General features: G+C 41.0%; 1 protein-coding gene across 4 annotated transcripts in view; it reads left to right on the top strand.

The window, feature by feature from the left end:
* The first annotated feature begins 8,835 nt into the window (after positions 1 to 8,835).
* Positions 8,836 to 17,569, top strand: part of LOC146614210 (junctophilin-1-like) — a 68,952-nt gene continuing 60,218 nt past the window's right edge. For all 4 annotated transcript variants that reach the window (XM_085378745.1, XM_085378746.1, XM_085378744.1 and 1 more), the window contains exon 1: positions 8,836 to 9,440. In XM_085378745.1, the coding sequence (XP_085234871.1) occupies positions 9,062 to 9,440 (379 nt within the window). In that variant the 5' untranslated portion in view covers positions 8,836 to 9,061. The remainder of the gene's footprint in view (positions 9,441 to 17,569) is intronic.

Raw genomic sequence — 17,569 nt, 5'->3', positions numbered from 1 at the left:
CACTGGAAACTTCAAAAACATGACCCTCAGTAATCTGGTCCAGATGGGTGTAGGCATGATTGAGCAGATAGATGATGGCATCCTCAGCTCCAAGATGTGGTTGGTAAGCAAATTGAAGGGGATCCTGATGTGGTCTTACTATGGGTCCGAGCTGGTCCAGGATGTCTTTCCAGGGTCTTCATGATGTGGGATGTCAGTGCCACAGAACTGTAATCCTGGGGGCCACTGGGACATGGGGTCTTTGGTACAGGGACGAGGCATGATGTGTTCCACAGCACTGGGACCCTCTGCAGACTCAGACTCAGCATGAACAGTTTATGAAAGACTCCACAAAGCTGGGGGGCACAGGCCTTGAGGACGCGGGGACTCACTCCGTCTGGTCCAGCAGACTTACCTGAGTGGAGTCTCCTCATTTGTCTTTGAACCTGGTCATGAGTGAAAGTGACAGGTGGGGGTTAGGAGTGGTGTGGCTGCGGACTGCAGGCTGACTACAGGTCAGTCTGCACGGGGGTGAGCATTCACTGCAGTGTCGAAGCTGTTAAAAAACACATTCAACTTATTAACTCTGTCCTCAACACCCCCCAGCTCCTCTGCTGATGGATGACCTGAATCCACTGATTGTCTTCATGCCACTCCACACCACTCTCGCTTTTGCTGGAGTTTCCACTCCAAGGGAAGAGAGAGGTTATTCTCCTGTAATTGTCCTTAGCCTCTCTGATCTTGCCCTTCAATAACACCTAAATCATTCTCACCTCCTCTTTATTGCCCACTCTGAAGGCCTTCTTCTTGTCATTCAGAGGAGCTTCGATGTCACTCACCCACAGCTTGTTTTTTGAGTAACAATGGACAGTCTGAGTTGGGACAATGGAGTCGGTGCAGAAGGCTATGTAGTCACTGATACACTCAGTAAGCCCACTGATGGGAAGAGGAAGGCACAATACAGTAAGGCACACATTAGAGGACAGGTTGCAAAGTGCTTGAAAGTAGCGCAGTAGACTTAGTCTGAACACAGAGTCTCTGTATTCACATGAGTCATTCAGATGTGTTTGTTGTTACAGAATTACATTCACTTGAATGTTTTGTTTTGGGGGTTTTTTGCCAACTTTCCAACCCTGCAGATATTCTGGCTCAAAAATGTAACAGACAGGAACATTTGATGAAAGTCTGATATGCATGTTTGTGCCGTACGATGTCAGTACGATGGATAACAGTAAATAGAAAACGTAGCAGGAAAAAGGAAAAAAAATAGGAGCTTGTTATGGGGAGCAGGCGTTTGTGTCTTTCCAGCATTTCCAGTGAAAATTGATCCTCCCAGTTCATTTCTTTTGTTTTTTGTTAGTTTTTTTTCACTAGTTCGTTGTTATTGAGCTCAGACAGTAAGTAAAGTCTATTTAATAAGTGCTTTTCATAGACAGGCAGTCTGCACAGAAAGGGTAACATAACCAGAATGTTAAGTAACAAAATCAACAATATAAACAATACAAAAGATTACACGTACATAAAAATGTCAAATTAAAAAAAACAGTAGATACAGTGGAAAGTTATTTGGTTTGGATTCTGCAGTCCCACAGAAGATTAGGTCATCTCAAAGTGATTATAAATCTGATATTGTTTCTCATATATCTCTGAATGTGGTTGAATCCAAACTATTTTTAATATTCTGATTTTCCTGTTGGAATCCCGACAGCATTAGATCAATGAAAATAAATATAGCACAGACCTTAGAGAAACCGCTGTCTGGGTTAATTCAAGTCCAGTGACCAAGAGCATGAACAGGTTTGCTTAGTGTTGCATTTTTTGTTCAGGAAAACTTAGCTGGTGAAACAAAACAGGACAGACGATTAACAAGCCCCTAAAATTAACAAGTGTCCAATGTCAGCCTCTTATATAGCCTCAAACAGAGTTTCTGTCTGATTTAGTGCTCAGCTCAGATAAAATAATTATTGTGGGTGATTTTAACATCCATGTAGATGCTAAAAATGACAGCCTCAACATGGCATTTAATCTGTTATTAGACTCAATTGGCTTCTGTCAAAATGTGAAAGAACCCACCCACCACTTTAATCACACTCTAGATCTTGTTTTAACATATGGCATAGAAACTGAACATTTAACAGTGTTTCCTGAAAACCCTCTAATTTGAGGTAATCTCAAAGTGTAATTGTTACGGTCGCTGACCTCTAGTGGCTCTGTGTAGGAGTTTTTTTCTCCTTTTCTTGTGTTGCAGTCCTGCCTCATGAGCCACAGCTGAGGTGTGTTCCAGCTCGTCAGCCACGGCATATAGTCTGCCACGTCCCCCATTTTTGCCAGAGCTGTGAGCTGTAGTGTTTTGAGCAGCAGGTGTGTGTGTGTGTGTGTGTGTGTGTGTGTGTGTGTGTGTGTGTGTGTGTGTGTGTGTGTGTGTGTGTGTGTGTGTGTGTGTGTGTGTGTGTGTGTGTGAGTGAGTGAGTGAGTGAGTGAAGGTGAACTCTGTGAAACTTTGGTTTGCTTCTCTTTTATTGTAAGCAAAGGTGTGCCCTTACTGTGTTAATTAGTTCATCGTTGTGGAAGCAGGTAGGGGTTCTCTGCCATTTTTGTTTCAACTGTTTTCTCCTGTTTCTGTTAGACAGGGAGCTCAGCCATTGTATTTTGTTTTGGTTAGTGAGTACTTGGTTTGATTTCTAGCTAAAGGGGGTGTTTTGTTTGTTGTTTTGGCCTTGGAGACCCTGAAGAAAAGAGCTTCCCTGTGTTTATTTTTACTGTAGTAGTTCTGGGCAATAAATCATGTTTAATGACATCTATTCTCCGGTAGTTCATGTGTTCTCTTTCACTTTGTGTTACCCCTCACCCCAGTCAACACTTCATTTTTAAGTGGGGCGTAACAGTAATCAAAGGTAATCTCATTTCCTGATAACATTTACATTTACAATATAAATTCAAATTCAAATTTTATTTGTCACGTACACAGTCATACACAGTACGATATGTAGTGAAATGCTTGGACAACTGCTCGTGACCTAAAGAAAACAAAAAAGGAAAAGGCTATGAATAAGATAGGAAATAAATATGAAAAATTAAAAAGGGTAAATTTAACTAGGAAGGAATAAAATATAAATTAAGGTTAAAAATGAAATAACTGTACAACACAAATTAGAATGAAGGGTAAATTTAACTGGGAAGAATAAGATAAAATATATAAATTAAAGTTGAAAATAAAATAACTGTACAACAAAATACACAATATAGAACTATATAAGAATGTATGAAGAAATATAAATAAATATATACACAATAACAGCAGCATATACACAATAACAGCAGCTGTACAAGTATTAACCGGAAATGAAGAATATAGTGACCAGTGTTGTGCAAAACCAAAGTCCAGAAAGTCCAGTGTGTGTGTAAGAACTGTATGTGTGGGTCAGTACTGTGTGGTGGTGTGATTGAGAGACCGTATCGCCTGCGGGAAGAAGCTCCTCCTCAGTCTCTCTGTGTTGGTCTTCAGGGAGCGGAATCGCTTTCCTGACCTCAACAGAGAGAACAGTCTGTTGTTGGGATGGCTGAGGTCCTTCACCATCTTCCTGGCCTTGGTCCAGCACCGCCTGCTGTAGATTGAGTGCAGGTCAGGGAGCTCGGAGCGGATGGTGCGCTCAGCTGACCGCACAACCCTCTGTAGAGCTCGTCTGTCCTGCATGGTGCTGTTCCCGAACCAGGTTAAGATGTTTCCCGCCAGGATGCTCTCTATGGTGCAGGAGTAAAAGTTCCTGAGCACCTTGGAGGGCAGTTGGAAGTCTCTCAAGCGTCTGAGGTGGTAGAGACGCTGTCGGGCCTTTTTCACCACGGTGTTGATGTGACAGGACCATGACAGGTCCTGCGTGATGTGAACTCCGAGGTATTTGAAGCTGTCCACTCTCTCCACTGGGCACTCGTTGATGACGGGGGTCTGGTAGTTCCTCTCCTGCTTAGTGCTGAAGTCCACTATCAGCTCCTTTGTCTTACTGACGTTTAGAAGGAGGTTGTTCCTCTGGCACCAGTTCTCCAGATTCCTAATCTCCTTCAGGTAGGCCGTCTCGTTGTTATCAGAGATCAGGCCCACCACGACGGTGTCGTCAGCAAACTTGATGATGGTGGTGGAGCTGGTAGTGGCCACACAGTCATATGTGTACAAAGAGTACAGCAGGGGGCTCAGAACACACCCCTGGGGGGCTCCAGTACTGAGAGTGGTGGAGGCTGAGACATGTCCGCTCATCCTTACTGCCTGTGGTCTGCCAGTTAGGAAGTTGGAGATCCACTGACACATAGATGAGCTGAGTCCCAGATGCTCCAGCTTGGTGGTGAGTGTGGAGGGAATTATGGTGTTAAATGCAGAGCTGTAGTCTATGAAGAGCATTTTAACATAATTCCCCCTTCTAGTGTCCAAGTGAGTGAGTGATGTGTGGAGGAGATGAGAGATGGCATCGTCTGTGGAACGATTTGGACGGTAAGCGAACTGTAGTGGGTAATTGATTACACTGGGCAGGGAACGGGCAGCACGGTGACACGGTGGTTAGCACTGTTGCCTCACGGCAAGAAGGTCCTGAATTCAATTCCACCATCAGGCTGGGGTCTTTCTGTGTTGAGTTTGCATGTTCTCCCATGTTTGCCCGGGTTCTACCTGGGTACTCCAGCTTCCTCCCAAAGACGTGCACTCGCGGATAGGGTTAATTGAAAAATCTAAATTGTATGCGGGAGTGAATGTGAGTGCGAATAGTTGTCTGTCCCTGTGTGTTAGCCCTGCAACAGGCGACCTGTCCAGGGTGTACCCTGCCCTGAAAAGGATCAGCGGAAGCGGATGGATGGATTACACAGCAGTGGGGGGTAGAGTTCATCACAGTAGATGTCTTTCTGACTTAGAAATATGGTATCTAAGCAGATTCTTCCTCTGGATGGCATTACCTTGGCCTCCAGTAACGCTGTGAGGAACCTTGGAGTCATTTTTGACCAGGACATGTCCTTCAACGCACATATTAAACAAATATGTAAGACTGCGTTCTTCCATTTGTGCAACATCTCTAAAATTAGAAACATCCTGTCTCAGAGTGAAACTAGTTCATTATTACTTCTTTCATTATTATCAGGAAGTCCTAAAAACTCACTGAAAAGCCTTCAGCTAATCCAAAATGCTGCAGCAAGAGTCCTGACAGGGACTAGAAAGAGAGAGCAGATTTCTCCTGTTTTGGCTTCCTGTTAAATCCAGAATTCAAAATCCTGCTCCTCACATACAAGGTAAGTAAGTAAGTAAAGTTTATTTATTAAGCGCTTTTCACAGACAGGCAGTCACAAAGCACTGTACACAAATATTAAAATAAACAATACAATCAATAGACATTATACACAATGTAAAGGATCAAATGCAAATAATGCAAAGAATATAAAATGCATAGATCAACAAAAGGCTTGTTTGAACAGAAAAGTTTTTAACTGCTTTTTAAAAGAATCCACAGAGTCAAGCAAACGTAATTGTAGTGGTAAACTATTCCACAGCCTTGGTGCAACAGACTGAAAGGCTCCGCCCCTTTTGTCTTCAGTCGTGTATGGGGAACAACCAACAGACTCGGAGTCTGTGAGCGGAGACGGCGAGCAGCAGAGTATTTTATAAGAAGCTGGGATAAATAATCTGGGGCCATTTGGTGCTCTGTATGTTAAAACATGAATTTTAAAGCGAATTCTAAACTCTATTGAGAGCCAATGTAAAGAATATAAGATGGGAGTAATGTGAACACGCTTGGTAGAACGAGTTAGAAGTCTGGCTGCTGCGTTTTGTATTGCCAGGAGGTGAGAGAGAGTCTTAAATAATCAGGCCCCATCTTATCTTAATGACCTTGTAGTACCATATCACCCTATTAGAGCACTTCGCTCTCGCTCTGCAGGCCTACTTGTTGTTCCTAGAGTATTTAAAAGTAGAATGGGAGGCAGAGCCTTCAGTTTTCAGGCCCCTCTTCTGTGGAACCAGCTTCCAGTTTGGATTCAGGAGACAGACACTATCTCTACTTTCAAGATTAGGCTTCAAACTTTCCTTTTTGCTAAAGCATATAGTTAGGGCTGGACCAGGTGACCCTGAATCCTCCCTTAGTTATGCTGCAACAGATGTAGAACAGCAGTCCCCAATCCCCGGGCCACAGACTGGTACCAGTCTGTGAGTCGTTTGGTAGGAGGCCGCAAGTGTTGAGGCTCAGGGGTGAAATTTATGGTTTTCAGGGTTTTCAATCATTTTTTTATCATTATTGTTTTTGCCTTTTTTATCGTTAACTCTGTTTCCCTGAGTCTTTTCCCATGTGTTATGAATAAATACTTTTTTTGGGTACCGGTACTAGTTTTATTTTGTTGTATTTATCTGCGACACTGGTCCATGGCACAAAAAAGGTTTGGGACCGCTGGTGTAGCCTGCTGCGGGATACCCAAGACGTGTTGTGTTTAAACATCACACTGTATTGAATCATATCTGTTATTAACCTCTGTCTCTCTTCCACAGCATGTCTTTTATCCTGTCTTCCTTCTCTCACCCCAAGCAATCACAGCAGATGGCCCCGCCCCTCCCTGAGCCTGGTTCTGCCGGAGGTTTCTTCCTGTTAAAAGGGAGTTTTTCCTTCCCACTGTCGCCAAAGTGCTGCTCATAGGGGGTCATATGATTCTTGGGTTTTTTTCTGTATGTATTATTGCAGGGTCATCTGTACAATATAAAGCACCTTGAGGCGACTGCTGTTGTGATTTGGTGCTGTATAAATAAAATAAAATTGAGTTGAATCAGATATGCTTAATTTTTGTATGTATATATGAAAGAGAGAAAGTCTGAAAGAGCTGCTTTGCTTCTGGGTGTGTGTTTTCTGTTCGTGGTCGCTGAACTGTAACAACTATGATTTCCAGAAGATGGCGCTGTTTGACAGAGCATGAATATGGGAGTTCATTGAGATGACTTCGGATACACAACAGGTAAAATGAAGCATAGTGTTGCTGCTTTATCGCACATGTTTGAGTTTATAAATGCAAATTGTTTACCGACTTTTATTCTGAAATAACCTGGGACAACACTCTATTTTTGCAACAGTTTTGTTTTAAACGAGATAGCAAAGAGTTAATTGGCCTTGAAAAATCAAGACATCACAGTCACATTGATGTGTGTGACTGTACTAGTAATACAGTCACACACATCAATCATTTTCAATGAAGAAGGAGGAACATGAAGTTAGCATTCAAGTAGTTTAGGACCAAAGTTCTGTGAAAAATGTATTCCAAAGTCAGTGCTTTAGGAATTAAAAGGAAAAGTAGCAGCCAGGTGCCGAATGATAATTAAATAGACTTGAATCATGTATCCTCTGCAAGTGTGACCACCTTTATAAAAGCAGACTTTCTTGCTGGTCTGCTGCATTCAGGTATGTGTTGTGAATGCAATGCCAGATTTTCTCCAGGAGTGGACATCCTAGAAAGTTTACCCCAAGTTCAGATCAAGCAATGCTTAGAAAAAATACATTTAAAAAGGGGGGGGGGGCAGCTAAATCTCAGACTCTACGGGTTTTAGTTACCATGATAAATGTGCAGAGTTATGACAGTGCAATCAGAAAAACACTGAATAAGTATGGCTTGCTTGGAAGTGTTGTGAGAAGAAAGCCTCATCTTTTGAAAAAGAACATGACAGCACAGCTTACATTTCTCTAAAGTTGCATGTGGAGAAACAGCAACCACTTCTGGTCATAGTTTGGTCATAATGCACAGCACCACACTTGGAGTACATTAACTTAAACACGTCATAGCACCTCTCAAGCATGGTGGTGGAGGGGTGATCATTTGGTTTGATTTACTGTCACAGGGCTTGGGCACCATCTTATTTAGTTGAGTATGAATTCTATTTGGACAAAAGGATCCATGAATGTGAGGCCTGTCTGACAGCTGAAGACTGGGCCAACGGGACGATGATCCCAAGAAAACCAGCTTATCTCAACCAGATTAGCTGAAAAATAATCATGGTGTCACAATGGCCCAGTCAAAGTCCATACCTCAACCTAACTGAAGTGTTGTTGCAGGACCTTGAAAAGCTGTGCATAAACGAATGCCCCCCCAGACTACAATGTACTGAAAAATACTTATGTTCCTCAACAACAGTGTGAAAGATGAAGTCAGACAGCAAACAATTACTTCAAGTTATTGCTGGTTCTAGAAGTCACTGAGTTATGGAATGTAATAGTTTGTCACAGTACTCTATTTAGTCACGTGAGAAACTCCAGGTCCACAAACACATGCATCTATCCATCCATTTGAGTAGCTTCTCAGCTCCCTCTGAGCAGAAGAATGCAGAGCACTGCATCAGCTCAAGATTATCATCTATATTAAGTGTATGCTTAAGGTTCTGTATGATCAGTGTTCATTTGTAATTTTACTGCAGCCTTTGTTACCAGGATTTCATCCTTTCGTGTTAGCCCTTTACTAGATCACAAGCTATCTGAACTAAGTGACACAAAAATAAAACTGAGGAATGAAAACGAATACTGTTTTTGACTTGGGAAGAAACAAAATACGATATTTAGGGAATATGCTGCCTTTTGTTTCACATTGTTTATAGCGTAAGTTATGTTACTAAAGTTATATATAACTAGACATTAATAATGTAACGATGTACAACTTGAAAACTATGAAGGCATTCCTGAATGTTTATGAATATTGAAGCGTCCCAATTAATTTTACCTCGTGTAATCAGATTCGACCCACGCAACAGGTTGTGGTATTATTTTGAAAAGTCAAACAGGAAGCAAAGTACTATTTGATCACTGACAGCTTTGAGCTAAATGACTTGTGAGAGACGAGTGGGGGAGTTTCCAGTACGCGGTATGGAAGCGGCTGTGGCAGCAGTGGCGACTGCTTCCCATCCTCCCACGTCCCTCTTTCAAATCCCGGCACACCGCTGCCGGTACACGCCGCTCCTTCATATCTCCGCCTAGAACTCCTGTTCTGACCTGGACTACACTGTCAGTCTTACATCACTTTTAACAGCAATTCGCAAAATCGGAACGTCACTGGAAGCTACAGAGTAACATTTACCCTCAAGTTCTGAATGACGGGCGGTCGATTCGACTTTGATGATGGGGGGACCTACTGCGGAGGGTGGGAGGATGGCAAAGCCCACGGCCACGGTGTGTGCACCGGACCCAAGGGCCAGGGAGAGTACTCTGGCTCCTGGTCGAACGGTTTCGAGGTAGTTGGCGTCTACACCTGGCCCAGTGGGAACACGTATCAGGGTTACTGGGCGCAGGGGAAGAGACACGGGCTCGGGATTGAAACCAAAGGGAGGTGGATTTACCGAGGAGAGTGGACTCATGGGTTAAAGGGCCGTTACGGAGTCAGGCAAAGCGTAAACACGCCGGCCAGGTACGAGGGTACCTGGAGTAACGGCCTGCAGGACGGGTATGGCGTGGAGACGTATGGTGATGGAGGTAAGATAAAACGGTGCACAGGTGTTGACTGTTCTTCAACCAAACTCCCAGAATAACCAAAGCACCCTTTTCTTCTGTACAGTAGTTTATCTTACACACTATGATAACGAATTTGTGTGTGTGTGTGTGTGTGTGTGTGTGTGTGTGTGTGTGTGTGTGTGTGTGTGATGTGACAGCACACTCTGGAAACCCCCACCTGGCCTGATCAAAGATACACCAACCAGCCCTCACGTTGAACATAAAAAAACAACTAAAATGCTAATATTTAATTGTTAATGTGGCCATAATGTGTCCTCTGTGATAGAACTACTCACATGCATGTAAAACAGAAGTGGCCCATGTGTCCCTGAGCCCATCATGGATGTTTTGCGGCTGCTCTGAAAATGGGGATTTTAAATGGTGGCAGTCGTTTCATTCTAACCCAAATCAAAGGGTGATTAAAGGATTGCGAGGGGACATCAGGTCACACATAATGTTTTTGTCACCATCAACTAAAATGCTTGTGCTTACTAGTGATGTTCCTAGCCACTAATTTCTTTGTTGACTAACCTACCAGTGTAAAACTAAGGAACACTCAGTGAGTTAAATGTGAAAGCTGTTTAATAGAATATGTCAAAAACTGATAACAAAGCCGTTTTAAATCACTGATCACGTTCTTCAATAATGAATCATGCTGTGCCTTATCAATGTTACATGTTATATTTCTGTGAAGGTTCTCAGTCATCCAGGTCATCGTAGTCTAAGGAGCTTGGAGAGACTTCTGGACTTCTGGGCTTCTTTAAATTGCTTGAAGACATTAGGGGGTCCATTGTCCCTCCCACAGGGCTTAAATCTGGGACTCTCCACCATTTGACCCTAGATCTGAAGAAGCTTCTCGGATGAGAAGTGAAACGTCTTCAAGCAACTTAGAGAAGTCCAGACGCTTTTCTTTCCAAGCTCCTTAGGTTACATGTTATACTCCAGACGATGAAGAAGAAAAACACTTAAAACAAACAGATGTTAAATATGAAAACATGTTACTACAGAAGATGTTCACGTATTACTAAAATATGACAAATTAACCACTGAAAAACTCATAAATTGTGACGGAAAAGTGTGCCATGCATTATGAATGATGGACGATGTTTGAAAATCCATGACAACCGTTTTGCTAAACATTAAAAATAACAACGCAATAAATCATCCTGCCATTTTCTTCTGCTTATCTGAAGAAAATTATCCCTATACCACACCTTCTCATTTAATGTTTTTTTTTTTACTTTCATGTCTATTTACATTGTAGATTCTCACTGAAGGCTTCAAAACTGTGAATGAACACATATAGTAGGGGTGGGTTTTGATTATCGATTTATCAATTAAAATCACTTCTAGCTTGGATAACGATTCATTAAAATCCTGAATTGATTTTTTTAATATAAATTTATTTTACTTCATGCACAGCTCTCTAAAAATCTGTTTTCTGCATTATTCGCTTGCTTACTACGCACCAGTCTACCGTAGTTTACAGGCTGTCGGCCGCTGGTTTTTTTCCTTTTACTTACTTCTGACAAGAAAGCCTCATTTCTGCTGTTCAACACTGAACAAATTTAAACTTTTTAAAATTGAAAAACTCTCAGCTGTGTCTCTAATAAAACCTCTGTAACTTTGCTTCACTTCAGCAGCATCAGGTAACGTTCATATGTTGATTAATGGTTTTCTTTCGTTTTTGATCTACTGCTGAATATTTTTATAAAATCCCAGAACAGGAAAATCACCTTCATGTTTTTCTATGTTTTATTCTCAGTTACTTTGACACAAAGGCCTCTGCTGTGATGCTCACACCTTTGGTAAAGTCTCGCAAGTGTCAGTTTTCTTTTTATAGATATAAAAATATGGAAATGTACTGATACATGATCTGAATTATACTATTTCTGACTGTCTGAGGCAAAATTTCCCCGAATTGAATCGAATCGATTCAAGAAATCAGTGACGATACCCAGCCCTAGTTTCTAGTTTCTAGTCACCCTTGCATTATTTAGTCTACCAGCCTAAATACATGGCTTGGCTTCTGTTTCATGACTATTTACATTGTAGATTCTCACTTAAATTATGTAGTAAACAAAAGTGTGAAACAACTCAAAACATGTTTTATATGTTAGATCCTTCCTAACAGCCGCCCTTTGCTTTGATTCCTGCTTTGCTCACTCTTGGCGTTCTCTCCATGAGCTTCATGTCACCTCAAATAGTTTCCAACAGTCTTGAAGGAGTTCAGAGGTGCTGAGCACTTGTTGGTCCTTTGCCTTCACTCTGCGCTCCATCTCATCCCAAACCATCTCCACTGGGTTTATGTCAGGTGACTGTGGAGGCCAGACCATCTGGTGCAGCACTCCATCACTCTCCTTCTTGGTCAAACAGCCCTCACACAGCCTGCAGGTGTGTTTGGGGTCATTGTCCTGTTGAACAATACATGATGGGATGGCATGTTGCTGCAGGATGCTGTGGTAGCCATGCTGGGTCAGTGTGCCTTCAGTTTTGAATAAATCCCCAACAGTGTCACCAGTAAAGCCCCCCACACCAGCAAACCATCAACTCCATGCTTCATGGTGGGAACCATGCATGTAGAGACCATCGTTCACAAAGACACGGCGGGTGGAATCAAAGTTCTCCAATTTGGACTCATCTTGTGTTTCTTGGCCCAAACAAATCTCTGCTTGTTGCTTTTCCTTAGTCGTGGTTTCTCAGCAGCTATTTGACCATAAAGGCCTGATTCCCACAGTCTGCTCTGAACATGTAGAGATGTGTCTGCTACTGGAGCTCTGTGTGGCATCTATCTGGGCTCTAATCTGAGCTGCTGTTAACTTGTGATTTCTGAGGCTGGTGACTCGGATGATTGTATCCTCAGCAGCAGAGGGACTCCTGGTCTTCCTTTCCTGGGGCGTCCTCATGTCAGACAGTTTCATCGTAGTGTTGATGGTTTTTCTGACTGCACTTGGGGACACATTCAAAGTTTTAGCAGTTTTCTGGACTGACTGACCTTCAGTTCTTACAGTAATGATGGGCTGTTGTTTCTCTTTAATAATAATAATAATAATAATAATGGATTGGATTTATATAGCGCTTTTCAATACCACTATTCATTCACTCTCACATTCACACACTGGTGGAGGCAAGCTATGGTTGTAGCCACAGCTGCCCTGGGGCAGACAGACAGAAGCGAGGCTGCCATATCGTGCCATCGGCCAGAGGGGCCGATGGCACGATATGGCCTTTACTTAGCTGATTGGTTCTTGCCATAATATGAACTCTAACAGCTGTCAAATAGGGCTGTCAGCTGTGCACCAACCTGACTTCTGCACAACATAGATGATGGTCCCAACACCACCAATGAACCCTGACAGGCTCACCTGTGAGGCGAAACCATTTCAGGTGACGACATCATGAAGCTGAGAGAAGGCCGAGGGTTTGCAGCTGGGTGGCTTCTTTCTTGAATCTAAATTCTAAAACATATTTCGAGTTATTTATCTTTTCTTTTTTTGCTACATAATTCCATACATGTTGCTTGATATATTTGATGTAATTAGTATATATCTACATATGTACATATATTGTGCATATATAATGCATGTGTGTGTAATCATCACAGCTGCACAGAAAGATTAAATTGATTAAGTGCTTGCTGCAATCTTGGTGTTGCTGTTTAATGCTAAAGCTGTGTGTTAAAACTGATAAAATTAAAAAGCTTGATTTTTGTGTCCACTTCTGACACCATTGATTGATTGAATCTTTATTTTGAACATGTTGAAAAGTATAAAAAAAAATAGAATTAAAAGAGACAAATGAACAAAGCAAACAAAAGGAAAACGAGCAACCACAACTCCAAATAACGTCCATGTTCAAAAAGGAGCAGGAAGAAGCATAAGCTTATTTAATCCCACCCCTTTTCCACTATCTAGTATCAATAGACTACAGAAATACCTCCTTGCAATTACATTATATGTTATGTGTAATTTTTTTTTAATATATACACATATATGTTTCTATCTATCCATACATACGTATATACACACATACGCACATATACACATTTACAATAACCCCATTAACACCTCAAGGATACACAACCTGCAATTATATATATATATATATATATATATATATATATATATATATATATATATATATATATATATATCCCCATACCAACAAACCCGTGCATGCGCACACACATGAAAATATTAGACAAGAACACCCTATCAAATCTCTACCTTTTCCCTGTACCCTGTAAAAACCATATCCTTAAACCGCTTTTTAAACTGCGCCATGCTTGGACATTGCTTCATATCTTTACTTAGTCTGTTCCACAGCTTCACTCCACACACAGAGATGCAAAAACTTTTTAATGTTGTACGGATACGAGGATGTTTTAAATTTAATTCCCCCCTCAAATTGTATCCCCGTTCCCTTTTAGAAAACATTTTTAGAATATTGTCAGGAAGCAGGTTATTTATTGCTTTATATATAATTTGTGCTGTGAGAAAATGAACCAGATCTGTGAATTTTAGAATTTTTGATTTTAAGAATAGTGGATTTGTATGATCTCTGTAACCAGTTTTATGGATTATCCTTATGGCCCTTTTTTGTAATATAAAGATTGATGATAGCGAACATTTGTAAGTATTGCCCCAAACCTCTGCACAGTAATTCAAATACGGTGCAATCAGGGAACAATAGAGAATGTGGAGTGATTTGTGGTCCAGAATGTGTTTTACTTTACTCAAGATTGAGACACTTCTTGAAATTTTGTTATGTATATGATTTATATGAGACTTCCAGTTTAATTTATCATCTATAATCACACCAAGAAACTTATGTTCAAGTACTCTTTCAATTTCCACACCATCTACTTGAATCTGCACTTGTGCATTTCTAAGGGAATTCCCAAATAAGATAATTTTAGTTTTACTTAGATTTAGCGATAGTTTGTTCCTGTTAAACCATTTTTTAATTTTGCACATTTCTGAAGTAATTGTATCCAGCAGCTCCTTTAGATTCCCCCCAGAACAAAAAATATTTGTGTCATCTGCAAATAATACTAATTTTAATATATCAGATGCCTCACAAATATCATTTATATAAATAATAAATAATTTTGGACCCAGTACAGAGCCTTGTGGAACACCACAAGCAATGTCCAAGCATGATGAGGAATGGACACCCAGCTTCACAAATTGTTTCCGGTCACTTAAATAATTAAATAAATAAAAATAACCATCATGCCACAAAACGAGAGTTGGAAATCCATTAATGTTGTTGCTTAATTTTATTGCTTGAATGGGCATTGGTGATAAATCGCCTACATATGCAACTGAAATCAAATCAGTATAATTTGTCAGCTCAATTTGTAATTCTTATATGGCACTTTGATATTTCAGAAGGCCTTCTGCTTCTAGATTATGATAGTTTTTTTCTGTAAAGCGGATGTAGGTGGTATTATGAAAGGAATATAATGAAAGACTGGCTCAATAGACCTAAATGACAGAAATCATAACAGTTTTATAGTTATGTATACAGTTATTCATAGATCTTACAGAAACCAGTCTAGTCTGGTGTTTTCAGTCGGACTCTGGAGGCTTATGCCTCATTGCAAAGTAGCTGCTTGGAGTTATGTTTGGCCATCCAACAGACTTCTCAGTGTCTCAAGTTACTTCAGTCTTTTAAAATAGAACATCCTGACATTCTACAGCTGAAAGTACCAGTGCCACAGCTCTCCTAATCAGGCTACAAAGCGAACAGTTTTTTCACTTAATGTCAGACACTGGTCGTAGTTTTAGAATCGCAAAAACTCCCAACTGTCAAAATCTTTTCTTAGACTCAAACATGTTAAGAGAAACATACAGTTATTTGTCTCCAGTTGTGCTTATTGTTCATTTTTTGACTTCAAGACAAGCTCCAAAGATTGCACAGGGTGTAGGATTTGGAAACGGAGCAGAGGATTGAAAATCAGCATGTATTGGAACTCATAGACAGTTAATACATGCAGCACAATAGCACACTATACTCGGTAAATGCAGGGCAGCACAGTGGTTAACTTTTTTCTTTATTATGATTGTAAAGAAATCTAAAATGGAATTAGGTTGCACTTAACAATGAATATAAAAATATGTTATAATATAAATATATTTCTTTCATTCACGCACATTAAACATGGAAAACAACACAAGACCACCAAAATGCATATTTTGATTTATTCCTGTAATTACTGCATGTTTAGTATATGAGGTGTGCTTTCAGTTCACTGTTCATGATGGTAGTGACTTTAAGGTAAAGACTGTTGGTGAATCGTCTGGTGCATGTTCTAATCGATGTTGTCCTGAAGTTGACAACAAATCTTTTTTCTAACAGCGGGAGATGAAGATGTCTTCCAGGACAGGCAGCTGGTTTGTTTGTCTTTTTGTGTGCTGCAGAGCTGCTCCCTTACTATAACAGAATGGCATAAGTGCAGACACCTCAGTGGAGTTCTGGTAGAAAGACACCAAGAGATGCTGCAAGAGATTTACTTCTTGAGCAGTCTAATGGGGGCATTATGCTCACTGTGTCATGGGTGTGTCGTGATGATTTTGACCTCACATGTGTCGCCCACAATCCTTGTGGTGCATTGGCGGATCATGCTCCGCTCGCTTTCTGTAACCCGGGTCTTTGTGCTGCATCCACCGCAGTAAGCCGAAGACACGACTGTACAATCGTGTCAGTTTTTACCACCATTTTCTTTCCAAGCTCCTCGGACCACCACGACCTGGGTGACTGTGAACCTACACAAACAGTCAGTTTAGTTATTGTTTGCAAACTGTGTAGTTTTGTTTTATTCGATTTTTAATTGACTTGAACATTTTCTTTGTGCTTCACCTTTTTTTTTCTGGAGAAGACTTTTTCAAGAATACAGATTGGTGTGTGTTTTTTTCTTTTTTGGTTCAGTGTTTTTCTGTTTTGCCACCGTCATTCAAAGCAAAGGTGCAATTAACAAATAAAGTGGAAGCGACTGGCAACAACAGCAACTCAGCCATAAAGTGTTAGGCCACATGAAAGCTGTTCTACCTGCAAAGGGTGGGCCGACATCCTATTAAATCATCTGGATTAAGAATGGGTTGTCGCTCAGGTTCATATGTGTGTGAAGGCCAACAAGGAAATTCTTCTGCAGAATATAGTGTAGATTAGAGTTGGATGTGTCGAGACCAGTCGTGGTCTCGAGACCACTTTTACGTGGTCTTGGTCTTGTCTTGGTCTCGACGGACTTTTGTCTTGGTCTCGGTCTTGGTCTCGCTGTTTCGGTCTTGCGGTCTCAAATCGACATAGTGTTCGGGAGATTTGGAGTCAACCATCAGCGGAGCGGGGGGGTGGCTTACTGGGCTTAAGCCCGGGTCATTTTTTCAGAAGCATGGGGTCTTTTGGAGTGTAATTTGTTAGCTAGATGCCTGACTGACAACTGTATAAAACAAAAATAACACACGAAGCACAGAGCGCACCGTCGTAAATTCCCCCTAATTTTGGTATGATCCGAGCTCAGGCACTAGGCGACTGAGCACAGCACCCATGTGAGTGAGGGGGGAGAAGCTGCTGCCTGCGAGTTTGCTGCAGACAGAGGAGAGCTTAAGTTTGACCAGGTATCAAAGCAAATCATTCGTACTGAACTAATAATGTAAATATGACGGTGTATCACGAAAGACTTTGATTAAACTGATCACTTGGTTGCGTTACTTGCTCTTCGAGTGAATCAACAAATGGATAAATAAAAAGCCGAACAGCAATGCTGATTTTTAGAGAGTCTTAGCTTACACTTCATATTTTCAGTTGTTTCCCTCCACGGCTAAACAAACTCTAAATCGGTTTCAGTCATGTACTGATGAACACAACAATGGACATAAGGAGCTTCTTTCAAAGAAAAAACTCAGGTAGATGTTATTTTATATATTATGCTTTGGATGTTGTTCAGTATATTTCTATGCAAAACAAGAGGGATTTCAATACACAGCAGTATATCCACAGCTGAAACCAGATATTTACATACACTTTATGGAGAAAACATAAAAACTTTTTTTTACTGTACAACATCAATTTAGAGTAAACTTTTGTTTTAGATAAATAAATGTTGAAAT

This window comes from Diplotaxodon limnothrissa, linkage group LG18 (genome assembly GCF_057381915.1).
Source record: "Diplotaxodon limnothrissa isolate DT_005_m linkage group LG18, D_limnothrissa_male_GT1.1, whole genome shotgun sequence".
In the NCBI taxonomy this organism is placed as follows: Eukaryota; Metazoa; Chordata; class Actinopteri; order Cichliformes; family Cichlidae; genus Diplotaxodon; species Diplotaxodon limnothrissa.
Note: the sequence above shows the minus strand (reverse complement) of the source record. Positions and strands in the feature narration are given on the sequence as shown.